This window comes from Ursus maritimus, unplaced genomic scaffold, assembly GCF_017311325.1.
Source record: "Ursus maritimus isolate PB19 unplaced genomic scaffold, ASM1731132v1 scaffold_24, whole genome shotgun sequence".
In the NCBI taxonomy this organism is placed as follows: domain Eukaryota; kingdom Metazoa; phylum Chordata; class Mammalia; order Carnivora; family Ursidae; genus Ursus; species Ursus maritimus.
In genome coordinates this window covers 33,043,811-33,066,144 of record NW_024424897.1, presented here as the reverse complement: position 1 = coordinate 33,066,144, position 22,334 = coordinate 33,043,811, and the positions used below count along the sequence as shown (strand labels likewise).

General features: G+C 40.0%; 2 protein-coding genes across 7 annotated transcripts in view; one reads left to right on the top strand and one right to left on the bottom strand.

Moving 5' to 3' along the window:
* The window catches only part of TUBD1 (tubulin delta 1), a 36,868-nt gene extending 26,243 nt beyond the window's left edge, over positions 1-10,625 (top strand). For all 5 annotated transcript variants that reach the window (XM_040640918.1, XM_008695465.2, XM_008695464.2 and 2 more), the window contains 3 exons: positions 720-860; positions 4,229-4,412; positions 6,151-10,625. In XM_040640918.1, coding sequence (XP_040496852.1) covers positions 720-860; positions 4,229-4,412; positions 6,151-6,253 — 428 coding nt within the window. In that variant the 3' untranslated portion in view covers positions 6,254-10,625. The remainder of the gene's footprint in view (positions 1-719; positions 861-4,228; positions 4,413-6,150) is intronic.
* Positions 10,626-20,544: 9,919 nt separating this feature from the next.
* The window catches only part of VMP1 (vacuole membrane protein 1), a 125,684-nt gene continuing 123,894 nt past the window's right edge, over positions 20,545-22,334 (bottom strand). For both annotated transcript variants that reach the window (XM_008695468.2, XM_040640915.1), the window contains one exon: positions 20,545-21,363. In XM_008695468.2, the coding sequence (XP_008693690.1) occupies positions 21,220-21,363 (144 nt within the window). In that variant the 3' untranslated portion in view covers positions 20,545-21,219. The remainder of the gene's footprint in view (positions 21,364-22,334) is intronic.

Here is a 22,334-nt window from a genome sequence, read left to right as displayed (position 1 = left end):
TCCTTTCTCGTGGCTGTGTCATATTCCATTGTATACATTAAGAGTATTTTCATAATATTTCTACATGACTGGTCAGTTTTCAATCCTATTTTTGTTTTGTGTTTCTACATCCCTTAACATTTTTGTATGTATTCTGTTTGTTCCCACAGGTGTATAGAGTAGGGTTCACCCTTTTTAGGTGTATGGGTCTATGTATTTGGACAAACCTCTATAATGTGTACCCTCCACCACAACTGAGACAGAGTATTTCTATCATCCCAAAAAGTTCCTTCATACTCCTTTGTAGGCACTCTCTGCCCCTAACTCCAGCCCCTAGCAGCTACTGATCTGAATTTCATTTCTATGGTTTTGCCTTTTCCAAAATGTCCTATAAGTGGAATCGTACAGTACATAATTTGTTTCACTTAGCATAATGCTTTTGAGATTTATTCCTGTTGTTTTTATGTGTATCAGTAGTTTCTTTTTTTGGTGAGCAAAAATCCATTGTATGCACCTACCACCATCCTTTAATACTCTATGAAGAATATTTCGTGCCTTTCTCAGGATTGAGTAGTTTGAATCATTTTAGGTCAACCAGATAAGAATTTTTAAACATGTAGTAGAAACAAGCAAGTTTAACTTATCAAATAAAATGTATGTAAAATATACATACCGTAATATATTTTTCTCTTCTTGCTTAGAACTATTTATAAAATGTCTTGCTTCTTTTCCGTTGGTAGGTATTGATTGGCAGGTACGGCCTCCTTTATCAGGACTTCCTACTCTTGGTAAAGTGTCTCTCAACAGGGAGCTTCATTTTAACACTTCCATTGCCAACTTGGTCATCCTCCGTGGGAAAGATGTGCACAGTGCGGATCTGGGTAAGCAGAAGTTAGGTTAAATTAATATGTACATTTTGCACATGTACATGGTAATACATTTAAAAAAAAAAAGGAAGGCCCTGAATTTTTAATTTTTAAAGAAAGGAAAATCATAATTATGTGTTTTAGTAGCAAAATGTAACCATTGTATCAGTTAGTATGTGCTGGATACCAGAAATAGAAGTGATTGAAACAAAGGTTTAATTCTTTCTTCTGAACCTTGCTGTTCTTATTGTCCTCACCTATGGCTTCCTCCTTGTTGTCCAAGACATCTGTTTGAGTTTCAGCCATCAAGTCACATAGGAATGACCATGCCACCTGCCTCGTCCTAGGGTTGCACACCACACTAGTGTTTATACCTCTTTGATTGGGGCTGACTCATGTGCTACACCTAGCTGCAGGGGTGGCCATGAGCACAGTTAAAATTTGGGGGTTCTCTTACTAAAGAAGAAAGGGAGAACAGGTCATGTAGCACAAGTAGTGGTCTCTGTGACAAGCATTTTGTTATAAAACTTTCAGGAAGTTCAAAGAGCAGTACTCTATTAGCTTTGTGTTTCTGTGGCAAATCTCCAGGTTTGTCTTATCTTTATTTGATGATTTTACCTTATTTTTTTAGAGATTTCTTTATTTATTTTAGAGAGTGAGAGTGCCTGCGCAAGTGGGGGGAGGGACAGAGAGAGAATCTCAAGCAGACTCCATGCTGAGCGCAGAGCCCAACAGGGGGCTTGATCCCACAATCCATGAGATCACGACCTGAGCCAAAACCAAGAGTCGGACGCCCAACCAACTGAGCCACCCAGGTATGCCTTATTTGTTGAATTTAGCAGTATTGGATTGGCTACTTCTAGCTGTAATATAAAGAAAACCAAATAATCGGGCACCTGAGTGGCTCAGTCGGTTGGGTGACTGCTTTTGGCTCGGGTCGTGATCCCAGGGTCCTAGGATCGAGCCCCACATAGGGCTCCCTGCTCAGCGCATAGCCTGCTTCTCCCTCTCCCCCTGCTCATGCTCTCTCTCACTCACTCTCCTTTCAAATAAATAAATAAAATCTTTTTAAAAAAAGAAAATAAACCAAATAATCTCGCTCCTGTAATACACCTTAGATCAGAAAGTGGTAATTAGAAGAGATCATTTCAAGTCTGTCAGATGGTATATTTTCTCCTACATCAGAACATTTTCTTCATATTCTTCATTTTAGATTTTAAATTAAAAGAATTAATAAGAGGATATATAAAGTAATCAAACTTCCAAAATTTATCCACAGCAAATGACATATGTACAGAGAGGTGTTCTTGAAAAGATACTCACTGCAATATCTTTCACACAAAAATGCAGAAACAACCTAAATGCTCAACAGTAGGAAATGTGTTAAATAAATTATTGTATATTCATATAATAAAACTTTAAGAGTGATATTTATTGACATGAAAAAGAGGTTCACAACATATTGGTGAATGAAAACACAGGTTACAGAACAGCGTTTGTGTAAAATTATGGGCACAAGAGGGTCAGCAAAATGTTCATGGTCTTCTCTGGCTGGTGACGTTTCAGATGTTCAGTCGACTTTTAAATTTTCTTTTTTTTTTTTTATTTTAGTTAACATATAGTGTAATACTAGTTTCAGGTGTAGGATTAGTTAACATATAGTATAATACTAGTTTCAGGTGTAGGATTTAGTGATTCACCGGTGACACACAACACCCAGTGCTCATCATGGGTGCCCTCCTTAATCCCCATCACCCATTTAACCCATCCTCCACCCACCTCCCTTCAGCAACTCAGGTTGTTCTCTGTAGTTAAGAGTCTGTTTTATGATTTGCCTCTCTCTCTTTTTTGCCCCCTATGTTTGCCCATTTTGTTTCTTAAATTCCACATATGAGTAAAAACAGTATTTGTCTTTCTCTCACTGACTTTTTTCATGTAGCATAATACACTGTAGCTCCAACCACATCATCGGAAATGACAAGATTTCATTCTGTTTTATGGCAGAGTAATATTCCATTGTATATGTATACCGCAGCTTCTTGGTTTTTTTTTAAGATTTTATTTATTTCAGAGAGTTAAGAGCACAAGCTGGGGGAGGGGCACAGGAAGAGGGAAAGAAATCCTCAGGCACACTCTCCACTGAGCGGGGAGCCTGAAGCAGGGCTGTATACCACAACTTCTTTATCCATTCACAGTCGATGGACATTTGAGGTCTTTCCATAATTTGGCTATTATTGATAATGCTGCTATAAACATTAGGGTGCATGTGTCCCTTTGAATCAGTATTTTTGTATCCTTTGGGTAAATACCTAGTCGTGTAATTACTGGGTCAGAGGGTATCTGTATTTATACCTTTTTGAGGAACCTTCATACTGTTTTCCAGAGTGGCTGCACCAGTTTGCATTCCCACCAACACATCCTCGCCAACATCACCTGTTGCTTCCCATGTTAATTTTAGCCATTCTGACTGGTGTGAGGTGGCTTCTCATTGTGGTTTTGATTCGTATTTCCCTGATGATGAGTGATGTTGAGCATCTTTTCATGTGTCTGTTGGCCATCTGGATGTCTTCTTTGGAAAAATGTCTATTCATGTCTTCTGCGCATTTCTTAACTGGATTATTTGTTTTTTGGGTGTTGAGTTTGATTAGTTCTTTATAGATTTTGGATATTAACCCTTTATCAGATATGTCATTTGCAAATATCTTCTTCCATTCTGAAGGTTGCCTTTCAGTTTGGTTGATTGTTTTCTTCGCTATCCAGACATTTTATCTTGATAAAATCCCAATAGTTCATTTTTGCTTTTGTGTCCCTTGCCTCCAGAGACATATCTAGTAAGAAGTTGCTATGGCCAAGGTCAAAGAGGTTGTTGCCTGTGTTCTCCTCTAGGATTTTGATGGTTTCCTGTCTCACATTTAGGTCTTTCATCCATTAAGTTTTCTTCTTAATACTTTTCTGAATGGTGTGAATTATTTTTTTTTACAATGAATGTGAATCATCTATCCAAAAGCAATATAAAGCTAGTTTTAAAGATATTTATTTATTTATTTATTTATTTATTTATTTATTTATTTTTGAGAGAGAGAGAGAGACAGAGACCATGAGCAAAAGAGAGAGCATGAGCAGGGGGAGGGGCAGAGGGAGATGCAGACTCCCCACTGAGCAGGGAGCCTGATGCAGGACTTGATCTCAGGACCCTGGGATCATGACCTGAGATGAAGGCAGACACTTAATGAACTGAGCCACCCAGGCACCCATAAGGCTAGTTTTAAAAGGCAAACCAAAAGGAGACTTCTGGTGAAATGAATAAGAAAATATGTTTATTAATTTGTTTTCAAAATTAATGATTTATGATGTAAACAATGGCTTGTGTTGTTTTACTCTAGGAGGATTTAAAGATCCAGCTCTCTATACTTCTTGGTTAGAGCCTATTCATGCTTTCAATGTGTGGAAAACCCAGCGAGCCTTTAGCAAATATGAGAAGTCTGCAGCGTTGGTCAGCAATAGCCAGTTCTTACTAAAACCACTTGATACGATTGTGGGCAAAGCCTGGAACATGTTTGCTTCAAAGTAAGTAAAAAATAAATCTACAAACCTTTCTAACCTTAGGCAGATAATAGCTTAAAACACAAGGCAGGATCTGGAATGTTTTAGTCTGTTTGGTTTGCTGTAACAAAAATAGCCCAGACTGAGTATCTTATCAACAACAAAATGTATTTCTCAAGCGTTCTGGAGACTAGGAAGTCCACGGTGAAGGTGCTGGCAGGTTCGATGTCAGATGAAGACCGACTTCCTGGCTTCCAGGTGGTTTCTTTTCCTTGTGTCCTCAAATGGCCAAAGGGGCAAAGAACCTTTCATGGGCCCCTTTTAAAAGGTCACTAATCCCATTCATGAGGGCTCCACCCTTGTGACCAAATCACCTTCCAAAGGCCTCGTCTCCTAATACCATCACCTTGGGGGTCAGGCTTCCAGTGTACAAATTTCAGGGGAACACAAACATTCAACCTACAGCGTGGAATAAGCATGGCTACCCCTTTGTAGGTGTGAAACTGGGTCATGTTATTTCAGGCATCATTTTCTTAAATGCACGGTGGGTCTACACTGAGGATATGAGGTGAGGATTAAATGCGATAATCATGTAAAAGTACCCACTATGCTGCTGTTGTTGACTAGAGGAGTCCTTTCTAAAAGATATGCAGTTAAAGTAGAAATTTCATTATAAGGCTGGGACAATAAAAACAGTTTTACAAAATAAGATCCTTGGAAGAATGGAAGAGATCCTGATCTTGTTCAGCAAGAAATATTGCAAGTTCAACTCCATCTGCTAAGAAATGTGTTACCAGATTTCCTGACCTCGGCCACAATTACTTAATGTCAAAGCAAAATTCCCATATCAATGGGCAAGGCCTCTACTGTGATTAGCCAGGATCTTCAAGGATCCCCCATCCTGCACATGGCCGTTCTGTAAGCCCCCACTCCTGGGACTGTGAACTCTGGCCTTTCCTGGTATTGTTCTCTTCTCACTCCCATTAAATGGCAAGCAGCCCTTATTACCTCAGTTTAATCCATGTCTGCCCTTGACATTCTTTTTAACATGATTTCTCCTGCCTCGGAACATTTTGGGGGTACAGGGTATTCAAAGGACCCCCTGGCATAACTGCAAATTAAATGTTGTCTGAAAAATACTTGGGGGGCACCTGGGTGGCTCAGTCGTTAAAGCATCTGCCTTTGGCTCAGGGTGTGATCCCGGAGTCCTGGGATCAAGCCCCACATCAGGCTCCTCTGCTGGGAGCCTGCTTCTTCCTCTCCCACTCCCCCTGCTTGTGTTCCCTCTCTCACTGGCTGTCTCTCTCTGTCAAATAAATAAATAAAATCTTTAATAAATACATACATACATACATAAAGATCAGTTTTTAAAAAAAGAAAAAAAATGAAAAATACTTGGGAGACTTCACTTCATTCCTAGAACTGGAGTTTCTGCAGTTTCAAGGCTTAGGTAATTCTTTTTAGAGTTGATATTGAACCCAGTCATCTCTGTAGGTTGTTGAATATTTGGATACAAATCTGAACATGGTCCTTTTTCCTGTGCTTCTTATCATCACTCTCTTGGACACTAAAAAGACAGGGAGCTTGACATAAACTTTCACAGTTTGCTAATCTCTGGAATAAACATTGAAGCAAATCTAAGACATTTAAGAGATTCTGCCATCTTCAAATATTCATGAGCTAGGGAAGTTCTATTTGTTGTTTGATTTTAAGAGTTCATTTGCCTGAGATTTTTTCTGTTTCTTTCTGTTTCTTTCACCAGAGCCTACATTCATCAATACACAAAGTTTGGAATTGAAGAAGAGGACTTCTTGGACAGTTTCGCATTGTTAGAACAGGTTGTTGCCAGTTACTGCAACCTCTGATCTCGAACAAAGGAGAAAAAGTACTAAGTTATTTTGGGGCTAAAATATTTTCAATAGTACTTTCTCTGTAAGGTTTTCAGATCTCTACCTGTCAAAGTAACAAAGTCAAATGCTGTTTCCTTTGGCATACTATGACCACAGAAAAGGAAGAAAACCTTTTAAATGGAGAACATCATGTTTTCAATGAAAACGTCTACTTGGTATTTTCAGTTGTAAGAAAGAAACTGGTGCTTCTATAAAGAAATTTGGAAACACTTTGCTGAGATGTTGGAATTCTGGAAGTATCCAGAAAAGGGAATATTCTGTTTGTCCCCATGTTTCTAAGTCTTCCCTTCTTCTTCTTCTTTTAAGATTTTATTTATTTGAGAGAGAGAGCACGCACCCACAAGCAGGGGGAGGGGCAGAGGGAGAAGCAGACATTCTGCTGAGCGGGGAGCCTGATGTGGGGCTCAATCCCGGGACTCCAGGATCATAACCTGAGCCAAAGGCAGACACTTAACAGACTGAGCCACCCAGGTGCTCCTCTAAGTCTTCCCTTCTTTATTCCAAAAGGATTCACTAAATACCTGCTAAGCTTTCACCGCACAATTTGAAGCTAAGAAATTAGTTTGGCAGTTAATTGAAGTGGATACTTTTAACCACAAGAGGGCGCTATTGTCAAATGCTAGATTATGAACATCTGTTTTTTTGAAGATTTTCTTGTATAACAGATTTTCCACTTTAAGCAGCTGTTTAAAAATAAATATCAGATTTTGTTAATAAATGCATATTATGCTTAAGTATAAAAGTAAGTAAGTAAATGCTTTTAAATTTTCTAGGCATCAGAAAATTGGGTTTTTCTTTTAGATCTTGAAATGTAAGAGCAGAAACTAATATTCAACTAGTGCTTTCAGATTACTTACAGGTATTTAACTAGCATGGAAGATGTTATGCTTGTCAGTAAAAGGTGTAAGAGCTTTCACTAAAATTTCACAAAGTTGAGAAAATTATCACCAAGGAAATACTGACCTTCGTGAAATTAACACATACAGATGTGGGTTTCACTCAGAAGAACAAAACATACTTGGAAATTGGCAGTTGAGTTTGAGGGTAATTGTGTATTTCAATAAAACACGTCATATGCAGTGTATTAACAAATGTCAAATGGGAAACAAATAGGAACATTTGCCCCTTCTGCCAAATCTACCAGTGATGATTTATTTTTATGTGGAAAAATGACAGTTCACAGCTTCACTGGTTTCTTCCTTTTCTTTCCATATGGAAATGATTACTTTTTTGCTGTTTTTCTTATCAACTGTTGCTATGATTTAAAATACTGAGCCATATCTTATTTCTAAGGAATGTAAAAAGTGGTCTGTTCAGCCACTAAAAGGCACACCCCTGTGCTGCATTTTGTTAACCCAAGTATAGTTGAAAAATAATCAGATAATGATTTTTTACAAAATAAAGTTAAAAGTAATGGTTTTACACTGAAGACATCCAAAGACTGAAACAATTTCCCAAACTGAACCAGCATTAATGAAGATCTGGAGCTCATCAAGGGTTAAGCTGATTCTGAGGAACTTGCTAGAAGTGAAGCTTAAAGAAAGTCAGAAAGTATAAATCACTTTATATTTTTTATATTTAAGAAAAGAATTCATGAGGTACCAGTGGGGACCGGTTTATTTCTAATGTGGCAACTCATGGAATCAATGGCAGGTGAATATTTGAAGAAAGCCCCAGTCAAACACAGCTCTGGGTCCATTCACTTATATAAGTAGAGCCTTTTTTTATGATCCACAACTGCATTATTTGATGTTTGTGAATACCTTAATATTTGCAGACTTGTTCTAAACATTTACATGGAATTTTTTTTTTGGGGGGGGCCTATTTGGAGTAACATAAAATTTTTGCTATTACAGTTGTGATTTAACACAAAGAAGGTGATGCCAAAGCTTCAACATAGGGGGTGTCATTGGAAATGTACCTTGTGTAGAGAAAATGGCCAATCAGCCAGGACGAAATGAGGACCATAACTTCCTGGGCATACAGATCCAGAAGCTTTGAACTTGTAATATCTTAGATTACTGGGTAACTAGAGTACTGTGTTGTCACTCACATTTCTCCCACAGAGCGGTTCGCACCCCCTGTAGGCATAAAGAAGTGTAAATTCAAACTGCTTCTTCTTTTCAAGTCTTTTCACTCTCCTTCATTTGTGCTTTTGTCAAGAGTTCTTTAAGCTGTAGAACCCGTTTCTTCCCATTCATTCCCTCTTGCTTCTAGCTTTGCTCCTGCCAACATGATCCAGTCAATCTGCAGCATCTTTCTCCTTTAATTAATCTGTCACTTAGACCTTAGCTAACATATCCACAGTTCACTGTTCTCAGGTCATTCATTCATTCAACCAATACCTAGTCAGTACCAGGCATTGACTTGGATGTTAAGGATGTTAAGGTTAATACCATCCGGTGTAAATGAAGAAACTTACAGTGTAGCTAAGTTTCTTGAATGTCTTAATGCTCCAATCCTAGCTTCCTAATTATTGTTTATTATCTTCCCCATGTCCATGTTCCACTTTTTTACAAGAAAGATGTACAAGGAACAACGAGCTGGGAGCTCTAGTCTGGGCTTTAAATTGGTTTGAAACGCCTCCTCCCTGGCTCTGGAGACTATTCTGCAGGGTACATACCAATGATTCTTCTGACCGCCATGTTTATCACACTTGAATTCCTGTCCAAAATTTTGTTTTAAAACATGCTCCATATGTTCCTATCACAGTATTCTCTCCGCATGAGTCCAAGGTTTGGCAGTCAAGCCTTTTCTTGTTCTTCAACGTACCTACCAAATATGGCTTTACTCACTAACTTGTCATTTTTGGCAAATAATCAGTTATTTAAGAGATGTCTGCTCATCATTATCAATCACATTGTTTCCTATGGGTTTTAGGGATGTGAGCTAAAAAAAATTTGGCTTTACATATTTAAATAACTTCATACTCCTATATTCTAAAATGTCTCAGATGATGCAATGTCAGCCTTATTAATAAATGGAATCCCATTTCCACTAGCCAGAATGCTTGCACAAGAATTTAAGATAAACAATGTAAATATTTCCAGTTTCTGGGCAACACAGTGTGGGGTCAGTGTTGTAGAAGATATGGCATTTAAGGGAGAAGAGGGAAAAGATAGAGGATCCCAATCATTTAGATCCCAGGGAGCTAGTGACTCAGGAAGAGATGAAAAGGAAGGTTGGTGATGCCCCCCCCCCAATCCCCAAGAACTTACAAGCAAAGAATAGCTTAGAAGCATTTTCAGAAAAAGACTTGATGGTTTCTGAATTTATGGACTTTACCTAAAGTAATGAAAAATCTTAGCTTAAAAGAATAGCTTAAAAAGAAACAGTAAGCTAAATAAGGTGTCACTTAGCAAATAATCCTCTTACCTGAATTTATCTCCTTTGCTAATGATGGAGCCATTAAGATGAATACTTTCATGGCTTGTGTAATTATTTACATGGGAAGTACACAAAAATTCAAAGATTACCTGTGCTGTCCACACGCAGCTAGTGCTGTAAGGATAAAATACACATTGGATTTTGCAGACAGTATGAATAAAAGAATGTACAATATAAATATTTTTAATTGTTGATATTGTGGACATATTGAGTTAAATTATTCAAATTGGTATACTTGTTTCTTTTTACATTTTAAAATGTAGCTACCAAAGTTTTTAAGTTAGATATATGGCTGGAATTATATTTCTATTGGACAGGGCTATTCTAGACAATTCAGGAGCAAAGGCCTGGGAACTATAGAAAAGGGAGTTGAACAAAGCTTGTCCTATTAGGTGAGAGGTCATGGGAACATGATAGTAAGAAACATGACATAAGGCAAAAGATGGGAGTTTCCTTTTTGGAAAAAAAAAAAAAAAGACTTTGCTTAAGTTCGGCTCACGGGAACGGTATGAAAAAGGCAGGATGTGAGCTTAACTCAACAAACATCCATTAACCACCTGCAAGGAAAGACAGCACTAGGAGAGGCGATTTTAAAAAAATGAGTTAAACCAGGCCTCTGTCCTTAAGGAGTTTACCATTTGATATATTCTTTGCTGCAAAGCATATGCCTGGCTCATGGTAGAGAGTATAGATTAATACAGATGTCTAAAAAACTGTGGAAGAGACGAAAATCTGCAAAACTAAAGGCACAACGTAAAGCCCATTAAAGCTCACTTATCAACAGATCTCATAGCAGATAAAACTGAGGACCTGGAAATACAAACATAATACAAAATATTTGGTCTGGGGGTGCCTGGGTGGCTCAGTTGGTGAAGCATCTGCCTTCAGCTCAGGTCATGATCCCAGGGTCCTGGAATTGAGCCCCACATGGGGAATCCCTGCTCAGTGGGGAGCCTGCTTGTCCCACTGCCTGTGCCCCCACCCCCATGCACTCGCTCACTCTCTCGCTTGCTCAGGCTCCTCTCTCTCTTGCTCTCAAATAAAATCTTTAAAAGTTTTTTTTGTTTGTTTGTTTTTGGTCTCTGAGCCATCTTACACAATTAAGAGCCATTTAAGACAATATAAAATTAATATATTGAGAATGAAGAAGTACCTTTGTTTGTAAATCCTTGCCTAAAATCTAAAGCCCTAGTCCTGGAATTCCAAGCCTTCTAAAGTTCAACACTCAGACTGTTCCCTTTACATATGCTGCAGTAGCCAAGACAAACAGAAATGGCTGTTAAATGTTACGAAAAACACACGGATTTGTCTATGTGTGGTTATGTTTAATTTTCTTCAGCAAGGACAGGGACGGAACAGTCTATCACTGACCTGAAGATTCAAATAAGAGACGTGACCCAGTGATCCTGGCTGCCCCTGCCCCCACTGCCAGGCCCCCAAGATCAAGAAGAATGGGAAGCTCAGAGCATTTTTGAGCAGTCCTGAAAGGATATGCACTAAATTTCATAGTAATTTCTTTGGGGGAGTATCTTTCTCAGATTTCCTTTTTATGCTGTGCATTTCTTTAGCTTGCATTTTTTTTTTTAAAGCCAACTTTTTGCCTAACGTGGGGCTCAAACTCACGACCCGAGATCAAGAGTCGCATGTTCTTCCAACTGAGCCAGCCAGGTACCCGGCATATTTTTATTTTAAAGCTTGAAAAACCCAATGTAAAGATAAAATAACTCAAATTATTTTTAAAAGGGTATTAACACCTGAAAACAGTTTGAAGAATGAAGGAATAAGTCAAATGAATCAGAAGGCAGTAACAAGGGGTGGAAGTAGTAAGCAGCATCATTGTTCTGCAAACTATCGTCACATAAGTAGGTGTAGAAATTATAGGATGCTGGGGCGCCTGGGTGGCACAGCGGTTAAGCGTCTGCCTATGGCTCAGGGCGTGATCCCGGCGTTATGGGATCGAGCCCCACATCAGGCTACTCCACTATGAGCCTGCTTCTTCCTCTCCCACTCCCCCTGCTTGTGTTCCCTCTTTCGCTGGCTGTCTCTCTCTCTGTTGAATAAATAAATAAAAAATCTTAAAAAAAAAAAAAAGAAAAGAAATTGTAGGATGCTCCATGTACATTCAGGGAACAAACAGGAGGAAGGGGGAAATTAAAAACTAACTTTGGGGTCCTTTCAACATGACCTTCTAAGGAACACACTGCCCTATTGCAGGGAAGACTAGTAAATAGTTCTCACACACACACACACAGTCTGGGAGCAGCCTAAAAAGTGTACTAAAAAGTAGGAAAGCTTTTGTATCTGAAAGAACGTTTTAAGATTTTTTTTATCTTTATGTAATCTCTACACCCAAGTGGGCTCGAGCCCACAACCCCAAGATCAAGAGTCACATGCTCCACCTACTGAGCCAGCCAGCCAGGCACCCCTTATGTAGTTTCTTGAGACACTTTTTGTCTTTATTTTTAAGATTTTATTAGAGAGAGAGAGAGTGCACAAGCACAAGCAAGGGGAGAGGCAAAGGGAGAGGGAGAACAGGGAGCCCAATGCAAGGCTCGATCCCAGGACCCCAAGATCATGACCCGAGCCGAAGGCAGACGCTTAACCGACTGAGGCACCCAGGCACCCCAAGATATTTTTTGTCTCTAAAAGTAATCTCTGCACCCAACATGGGGCTCAAAATCACGACCCCAAGATCAAGAGTAAGATGCTCTATCAACTGAGCCAGCCAGACGCCCCTATATGAAAGAACTTTTTATTTCCTCCTTGCAGAGACCAGGGATGTCTTTTATGCTCCAATGGATTCTTTATGTTTGAAGAAGGAAATGTAGAGCATCTGAAAATTTCTTTGATCTCTATGTTTTTCTTTTCTTTTTTTTAAAGATTTTATTTATTTATTTGACAGAGAGACAGCCAGCGAGAGAGGGAACACAAGCAGGGGGAGTGGGAGAAGAGGAAGCAGGCTTCCAGCGGAAGAGCCTGATGTGGGGCTTGATCCCAGATGGCCGGGATCACGCCCTGAGCCGAAGGCAGACGCTTAACGACTGCGCTACCGAGGCGCTCCGATCTCTATGTTTTTCTAAAAGCACTATTTTCAGCTTCCTTTCTCTTCTGAAATTGTGCAAAGCACTCCCACATACATGCTTTTACTAGATAGGCATCTCATGATGTCTGATTCCATCAGAAAGCCAGGAACAGTGACACCCCAGTTCTCCCAGGCTTCAAAAACTGTGCACCCTCCTGAGAGTAGAATACTAAAGTTTCGTACCTCTCTTCTCCACCAAAGGATCATACGCAAGTAAATCTTTCCTTCTGAACTCTGCTGCTCCTGGTGAGTGGTATAATTGTGGTCATATGTCATCGATTCTGAACTCCTAGCCAGCCAACTTCAATAAGCATAACTCATTTATTGAAACATGTAAACAACCCCAGCACCAAAGCAGCCAAATGGAAAGCCGCCTTGACCACTTGCTCTAGGAGGTGTAATAAAGCCATGGTTCTGCCTTTTGGCTTGGCAAAGGCAGTTGGGAGGATGCCCTCATACTTACTTGGGAATACTTAGGACATCTGCGTTCTAGGTGCCGGCCACTGCTGTCTAGGCTAGCACTGCTGGAATCTTGGACTCCAGTAGAAATATACAGGAAATCACATTGCCAAGCTTTTCTCCTTATAAAGACAATCTATCCAGGAATTACCATCCTCCCAGTTCTCATAGGGAGGAGCCATTCATTAAGCAAGCAGGATACAACTGGGGTGAGGAATTTTAAAGCAGCTTCCTGTGGTCCCAAGGTCTGGTTACAGTGCCATCTTTTTAAGAACAGCGCCACATAACAAGTTAAGGCTTAGATGATCACTTATGGGAAAGTACAAAGGACATACTACTCTAAAGAATTCTCTGAGAAAGTCCAGTTTATTCTCTGACAGAAGTCACAGAGTGGTCTAAAGGATATCACATCCACAAGTCCTCTGCTCCACCTCCTTTACTCCAGCCTTGCCTAGTCCCCTGGTACCTTGCCTCAGGTAGCCTCACCTGTCCACCTTTGCATCTCCACGGCTGCTTCACTTGGACGACTGCGACAGTCACTCAGCAGACATTGTGAGCTTACCGAGTGCCAGGCCCCGGGCAAACAATGGAGAGCACAAGTGCCTGCCCTCACAGGGCTTATGTTCTAGTGAAGGCAACAACAAAAACAAGAAAACAGAGAAACTACTTGTGAGTTATGCAAGTGTTTTAAAGGATACAAACTGGGGCTAAGGCAAATAACAGAGGTGGGTGGACTGACTTCAGGTGGCTCCTGGGTCTTGTCTCTTTTTCTCCCCACCCCACAGAGCTCTCCTCTTTGTGCTTCCTGCTGTCTCATGGGGTTTTCTCTGGTTGGACTTCCCTCTCCCCATCCTAGCTGGCAATTCAAATGCCATATCCTCATGAAACCTTCCTGATCCTTCCTAGTCAGCCATTCTGATCCCCTCCTCAATTCTTAGCCATAGACTTCAACTTGCATTGTAGTTATCTGCATAGATACATAATACCCCTAAGAAGACTCTACACTTCTAGAGGGAGATTATTGTCACTAGCATTGTCTCTCCCCCACGGTACCTTAAACCTATAGAAATTTAAAAAGCAAATTTAAAAATGCTCCCCCCCCCCATGTGGCTAATGCCACTTTTGGCTCTATTTCATAGGGTTGTTGTGAAGATCAAATAAAATTTAACATGTGAAAGTGCTTTCAAAGAGAAAAAAAGGTCTGTACAAATAGAAATTGCTTTGTAATCATAATTACAGCAAACACCACTCTGGGAACCTGCCCACACAGGATGGCTAAGAATGGAGCTGGCTCTTCCAACCTTGTGATATAGGCAAGCACAAAGACTGCTCATCTATTTAAATAGCAAAACTTTAAAGGCTGTGGGCTTGATTTTCATTGTCTCTTTCTCCATCACCTACTTGTGATCACAAGATGAAGTAAGTATGTAGACAACAAACAAGCTTGGACTTTTGTACTGGACTTTTCTGGAGAACTGAATGTTTAAAAGCCAGAAAGCCTAGGTTTGAATCCTTTTTCTGCATCCTTGCTTCCTACACCCAACTACTAAACTCTAGCTTCATTTTCTCATGGGGTTGTTGTAAGGATTTCAATATTCAACATACAAAACAGCACTGAAAACAGTGCCTGGTACAAAGTGAGCAAACAATCATTATCACGGTTACAGTAATCCACTGTACTTCCTGGTAAAGGGCACATCAGAGGAGGTTCCTGGGAGCTAATCTCGACTGCTGGTGTTACGTGGTTGTGCACAAAGGATATACCACAGAAGGGAAGTGGAAAGGGGCTGATATCATGGTCAGAATGGAGCAGAGGTGTCTGAAGAGCCTCAAGAGCGTGGCCACTGTGAGGTCAGGCAGATAAAGTCTGGCTGCTGTAGGAGGTTTAGGCCGGTCACTCAAGTGAAAAGGACCTCTCAAGAGGCTGGGAGGTACATTAAAAAAATAAAAGGCAGAGAAAGGCATCCTCTCATTTTTAGCTTTCGTGTTTTTTGGTTTTTTTTTTTTGTTTTTTTAACTAATGTAAAGAGGTTGAGAACAACACAGTTCTTGGGGTTGACTGGGGCACCAGGGTTCTGTACTACAGCTAAGAGAAGTGAACTTGAGCTCTTTGTTTCCAACACATGGTGGCCAAAGAGAGACCAGAGTCATCTGAACAGTCATTTCCCACCTTCAGGGAAAGGCAGAAGCATCTCTCTTCAAATCTCAAACTGCCTTACTCCACGGAAATATTTCTTTTTCCCATCGGAAACAGGCTGGGACACAATTGAGCAATGGTGTCGGGTTGGGTCAGTCAAAAGCATCTGAAGGAAAAAGCTGCTCATGCTCTAACCCCCTAAAGGGGATACACAGCAACAAAGGGAAATGGCACATTTAGGATGAGGTGGGGGGAGAGAAATGTGGCCTACAAAGGCTTCCTTCCGAGAACGAGGCCTCTCCCAAGGGATTTAGGTGGAAGGCCATCAAATCAAGTTGCACATACTCACCCCCTGGAAACTCTCAAAAGAAGGCAGTGCCTGTTGGCTGAGATAGATAGCCTGGGGTCCCTTAGTCCAAGATGCCCAGAATAAGCCAGAGCCTTCCCCTCAAGAATTCAGGAATGTGGTTTCCAATGCAAATCAAGACGACATTGTAGAAATACTGCTGGAGTGTGTCCAAGCCCTCCCTCTGTCCTTTGAGTCATTTGGAAATAGTTAACAAACGGGTTGAACACCTGGGCTGATCACCCCTGAAGGGGATTTCCAGACTCTATCCTGTAAAACCATCTCCTCCCCTCCCAAAGCAACTCTGTTCCTCCCTCTCTGAAGTGTGCCCTAAAGATTCCAAATTTTCTGATCCTAGGCTTCCTAAGTTAGAACAGCAACTGCTGCTGACACAAAGAAACAAGGAGCCAAGCAACTTTGTGCTTTTAAAAAAAGTTTATTTTAAATTAAAAGGAACAGATGTCCAATGTTGCAAAAAGCCACACATTTGTGGATTTGGCTGACAAACCGTCTAAGCTGCATTTCGTTTCTGTTCCCATAGAGTCAGCCAGCCACTTACAACTGACTCACGCTGGGCCACAGTTTGGGCCCGTCTCCCACTACAGAATTAGAATCCCAGATCTCAGATGAATCCAGGGTGTTTGGGTGGAGAACGGGGGCCATCTAAAATAAAATTTTTCTTTTAATTTAGTAGTATCAACACCCACACAGCAAACTGTGCAAGGCTAGTAGGTCAGCGAATGAGCAAACAGTTGGCACCTGCCTATCCCAGCACCACGCAATTCTAAAGGCAATGAGTAAGCAGCTGTCCAGAACAGATTTTTTATTATAATCTCTTTTATGAGCACTGGTTAAATATGCAAATACATGTAGGATATTTGCTGCAATTCAAGGCCTCACCCCCAAGGCAAACACATTACCTCAGGTGAACTCCTGGCCTTGTTGGGAAGGGCAGGAACCTAACTCCCTGACTACCAGACACAAATGACTCAATTGCTTTTAGAATTTTAAAGTACATTATGTGCTTTCTTTTCTTGTTGTCTTCAAGAATAAAGGAACAAACATTTCAGATGCAACAGTTTTGCTTAGCATTTCATTTACCATGTTTTATGAATACCAGAGAAGCTTTGATCAATGTTGGTTACAAATGGAATGTTACTTGGCTTTCAAAAATGGCTATTAAACGCCTGCTTAGGGGCGCCTGGCTGGCTCAGTCAGTGGAGCATGCGACTCTTGATCTTGGGGTTGTGAGTTCGGGCCCCACATTGGGCGTGGAGCCTACTGAAAAAAAATTTCTGCTTAGGTTGTTTCAACTTTTTGTGAGCACATAAAATAACTGTTTATGAATAAAATAAACCAATTTTTTTCTTTTGTTTTTCTAACAAAAATGTGACTTTTAGGTCTATTGAGGAAAGGTCTTGCATGCCAACTTTTTTTTTTTTTAACGGTTTTAACTATTTACACCCAGAAAACCTCACTGGATCATCTAGATGGAACTTTTTTTTTTTTTTTAAAGATTTTATCTATTCGACAGAGAGAGACAGACAGCCAGCGAGAGAGGGAACACAAGCAGGGGGAGTGGGAGAGGAAGAAGCAGGCTCCCAGTGGAGAAGCCTGATGTGGGGCTCGATCCCAGAACGCCGGGATCACGCCCTGAGCCAAAGGCAGACGCTTAACGACTGAGCCACCCAGGCGCTCCTAAATGGAGCATTTCTAACCAGGTATTAAAAGCAGATATTCCTTTTTTTCTCTACCTTCTAGGTTTTTTTAGTGTTAACTATCTTTATAATAAAAATAAGGAAATGTCAACATTTTAAGGTGGTAATGGTAGAAAAGTATTTTCAATTATTTTATAGTAAACTTTGTGCATCTGTGCTTTGTACCTTAAATTGCCTAGCTGGGGGGTTATTTTTGGATTTAGCAAGGTTTTGGTTTTATCAAGCCAATTGGTTCTTTAATATCTGCTTTTCTCTTTATTAATTTGTATGATGGGTTTAACTGCTTAAACAGAGCGTATCTATACCCAAACAAAGGCATACTGGCTAAGAGTATTTAAAAACATGTTGGGGTGCCTGCATGGCTCAGTTGGTTAGGTGTCTGCCTTCGGCCCAGATCATAGCCCCAGGGTCCTGGAATCGAGCCCCATGAGCCCCAGGTCATGCTTCCTGCTTGAAGCCTGCTTCTCTCTCTCTCTGCCTGCCGCTCCCCATTTGTGCTCTCTGTCAAATAAATAAAATCTTTAAAAACAAACAAACAAACAAACAAACAAACATGTATGCTGGGGCACCTGGCTGGATCAGTCTGTAGAGCATGCAACTCTTGATCTCGGGGTCCTGAGTTCAAGTCCCAGGCTGGGAGCTGAGCCTACTTCATAAAATAAATAAATAATGCATGTTTCTGGAGTAAACGCAATGTTGTAAAATTCTTGCATGTGTATCAAATGCTGTCTTTGATGAATTAAAAATGAGAATACACTAACATTATGGCAATATTTTACATTATATCCGATTTAATCCTTAGAACAATCTGGCTATTTGTTTTTATAGATGAAATCTAGGCTCAGAGTTTAAGACTTTCTCAAGGTCACCTACATGAAAGGTAGAATTGTAAACCACCATTAACATACTGTTGCACACACAGGGAAGTGGGTTTCAGAATTCTGGAAGGCTTTTTGACACCAGAAGGCTGGGAACTCCTATGAGCTCTTTTCACATGGGTCAGTCAAAATACCCGTTCACCCCAGGGTACGAGAGGGCAACCAGTTATTCTAATTAACTTAATGCATTAATTGTACTCCTAGGAATCGCTGCTGAGTTGTGAAAGGAAGACAAGCCTCATGCTGTCCTGCTACAGCTGCAGCTGCCCAGAGCGCACTGGAAACCCAGGCTGATGAGCCTGTTTATAGGGGAGTGCTTGCTACTGCATCTGCTAAACTCCTGTACTTCAGGAACTGCACTCTAGCCTTCTCTCTTTCTGATTTTTAGAGAATGAGGAGGGTGGCCATCATCCAGATCAAAGTAAAACTCTCCCCTTCTTTCCAGCCCCACATTCCAGATTAGAGAGAGTAGAGCAAACACTACAAGCTCCCCCACATTACCTCAACTGTCTTAAGGGAGATGTTCCCTAGCATGTAAGTGTATAACTGCTGACATATTGCATTATATCGGATTGCACTGCTTGGCAGTCACGGAGTTGAGACATAATAAAGTACCACAGAAATTCAAGGCACAAAATGACACTTAAACAAAGTAGACAGAATTAGAATTCCCAGGCCCTTTTTTTTATTTGCAGCACTATGAAATCATCCACTTACACATTTTCTGGTCTTCTATCACCTGGAAGCAACTAGGTTTGTCTTTCGGATCATGTAGTTGTTATTTGTATTCACTCTGGTGGATACAAGAAAGGAACAAACTAACCTCTGGAACAGAAGGTGACATTCTGCCCCAGTGGGAATCCAGCAGGACCACCTGAGTTTGCCACACCTGAACACTTAGCAGAGGGAAGGAAGACAGCTGCTCTTTTTCTTTGTTTTCCAAGCAAATTCATTTAAAAGTGAACAAACCATCATCCTAAGTCAAATGTATTAATTACTTAGACTGTCGGTCTAAGAAACAGTTTTTTCTAATACCTTACCTTAAAATAAATTTACCAATAAACCCTAAAGAGATTTAGCACAAATAGTGTAATTCATATTTGATTTCCTCTTTCCTTTCTTCAAACACCAAACAAACTCAGGTGAAAGAGATGAAACCCAACTGGAAGCTGACTTGGCAATTCGTGCCCACCCTACGGAATCTAAACGTTACGCTGGTTAACATGAATCTCTTTAAAATAGAACATCTGGGGACTGCTCTTCAAATAAAGGATCAACCATATTGCCAGAAGGTCCCTGGGCAGAAAAAAAGATTGTTAAGAATAATAACCTTTTCAAAACCCACAAGGCAGGTTGTTTGTCCTTTCTTTATTTAGCTGTGGTCATGGAGACCATCCCAATTTTTCCATAAAATCTTCTTGATACTGCCGCAATATCATGGCATAAAAGATTCAAAGTGCCACTAGACAGAAGGACCAGTTTCTGATCATAAACCAGGAAGCCAGGTAATGTTTGAATGGGAATATTTGATATGGATGGTCAGATGAAAGATACCAAAATGTCAGACAGCCCATCGACTGCTGTTGCCATGAGATTCAACAGTCAACATCAGTCTGATAAGCTACCCGACAAGGTGGTACAGCCATGGAGATGTCGCGACGGTAGGCAAAAATAAGCAGACATTCAGGCAGGATTTTATAAAACAATCAGGCATTTCTGGCCTGTTGAGATTTAAACCCAATTCTACTTTTAACATAATGTCAGAAATGATCTTCCTAAAGAAAAAAAGTGAAACTGTTTATTTTCCTCCCAAGCAAAACAAAATCACAAAAGAACGTATCACTTACTGAAGAAAGGTAAGAAAATCAGGTTACATAAAAAATAAATTTGTCAAAACCAGAGTACATGCTGAGCTAAAATTAACACAGATATGAGATAGTGTAGTTTTTTTTTAAAACAAAAGTTATTTCTCTCTTCAGTGCCCTTTAATTTGTATACTTTCATTTCTCCTGTTTTCACAAACCCCTCGCTATGCAAATCCCTAAGCTGCCAATTCAGCTAGTGTAGCGAGCTGCCCAATTCCAGCCTGACAAAAAAGTGCCTTGGTGGTGGCTCTTACGTGCAAATAAATGAAGGCTTAAGAAATTATGGGTGTAGGTGGATTTGGCAAGGCTGACCATTAGTTGGTAGTAGCTAAAAGGAGGCAAAAAAATCAAAACGCTCAAGAAAACGGACACAATTTTGGAATGATCAAAGATGTCTTTATAAAGTTTGTCATGACTTCATTCTAAATATACAGAATAAAAAATGGTGTCAGCTCATTCATGAGACACCAACCAGAATTTTCTTATACTGTCTCAAAATTTAAAGATCAGTTTCCCAACAGGGTGTGCAACGCATCATAAAATGGCCTTTTTTTTTAAGGTAGGAGAGGAAGGGCTGGGCAGGATGGAATATTAAATTTTACCATGATAGACATGCAAAACTGTTATCCAATCTAGTATAATTTATATACATTTTAATGACTTAGAAAAACAAAGGAGTCATTTCTGACAAGCCTAAACGGCTTGACATATTCAACATACTTAGGAACTATTTTTTGGCGTCCGGAATTCTTTAATTGTACCACGTGGGCCTTTTGAAAGTAACAAAAAAAAGGCCAGTCTGTTATGCTGCTGAACATCTTTCCACCCTAATAAAATACAAGTTGGATCGAACTGAGGGTGGATACCTTACCTTAACACACAAAGGAAAAGTATGTCAGTGCAAAATATGGACTAAGCTGCTTTCAGGAAAAAAAATTTTTTTAAATTGATACAGGTTGGAAAAGGGAATTTTCCTTCCTGGTTTGGAGTCCTCCCAATTTAAGGCAGAACCCATCCATTCTAACTTCTGCCATTAAGCCTTTCCCCGCTTATTTAGTTTTCTCCTCTGAGTTCAACCGCTGCTGCATTCGTTTGGCATAACTTTGTGCCATGGAGTTAATGATGGACAGGATGAAGTAACACACCATTACAACGACCAACTTCTCAAACATCCAGGACAACCAGTTTTCTCCCTGCAAGAATAAATGCAGAACAATCCAGGAGAAACGTTTCATTAGTTCAGTAGTAAAAAGGGAATTATCTACAATATTTAAGGAAAATGATGAGAACTTGGAGCTTATAATCTATAAAGTCTAAACAGTTAAAATAAGAAGTCTTATGTCTCCAGGTACCCCAAAGCCTACATTCAGGCCTTTTTACAGCCCTTTATTAAGATTTCACTTTGTTAGACGTAAAGTCAATGTTGATTCACATAGTTTAGAATGGGCCAAGTATAAGGTCGCCTCTTATCTTTTACTACAAAAGAATAAAACTGATTAAATTCTACTATCTGAAGTTGCCTTGTAGATACTTATAGAGAGTACTGTCAAGATAGTTACATATTCTTGTTCCAGCATTGGGAGCAGCTTTTAAAACATGTTATCTCTTCCTGAAGTCATGTTTGGTCAACTGAGGGCAGCAAAGGGCCACACAGAGTCTAAGGCCATCAAAAAAATAAATAAATAAATAAAAATAAAAATCCAACAACTGGGGTGCCTGGGTGGCTCAGTCGCTTGAGTGTCTGACTCCCAATTTCGGCTCAGGTCTTGATCTCAGGGTTGTGAGTTCAAGCCCCGCACTGGGCTCCACGCTAGGCGTGGAACCCACATTTTAAAAAAAAAATCCAACAAGTATGCTTTCTTCAAGTTTCCCATTTCAGGTTACTGCTTACTCATCCTCTTCTAGTCATTTCCCTTTGCCACAGTACTGTTTACAGAAAAGACAGGTTGAGTTTAAGAAGTTAAAGTTTTTAAGTTCAGCTATGTGAAGAGCCTTAGTTGATTTTTTAAAAAAGATTATTTTCCCATTTCTGAAAAGAAAAATAGGGCAAAAACGAAGGGAGATATCCAAGTATATCCAGTGACCTCAGTTAGTCTAACACTTTCTAATGCTATAAAATGCTACAAATTTATAATTCTTAATCCACTTGGGAAGTATATTTGCT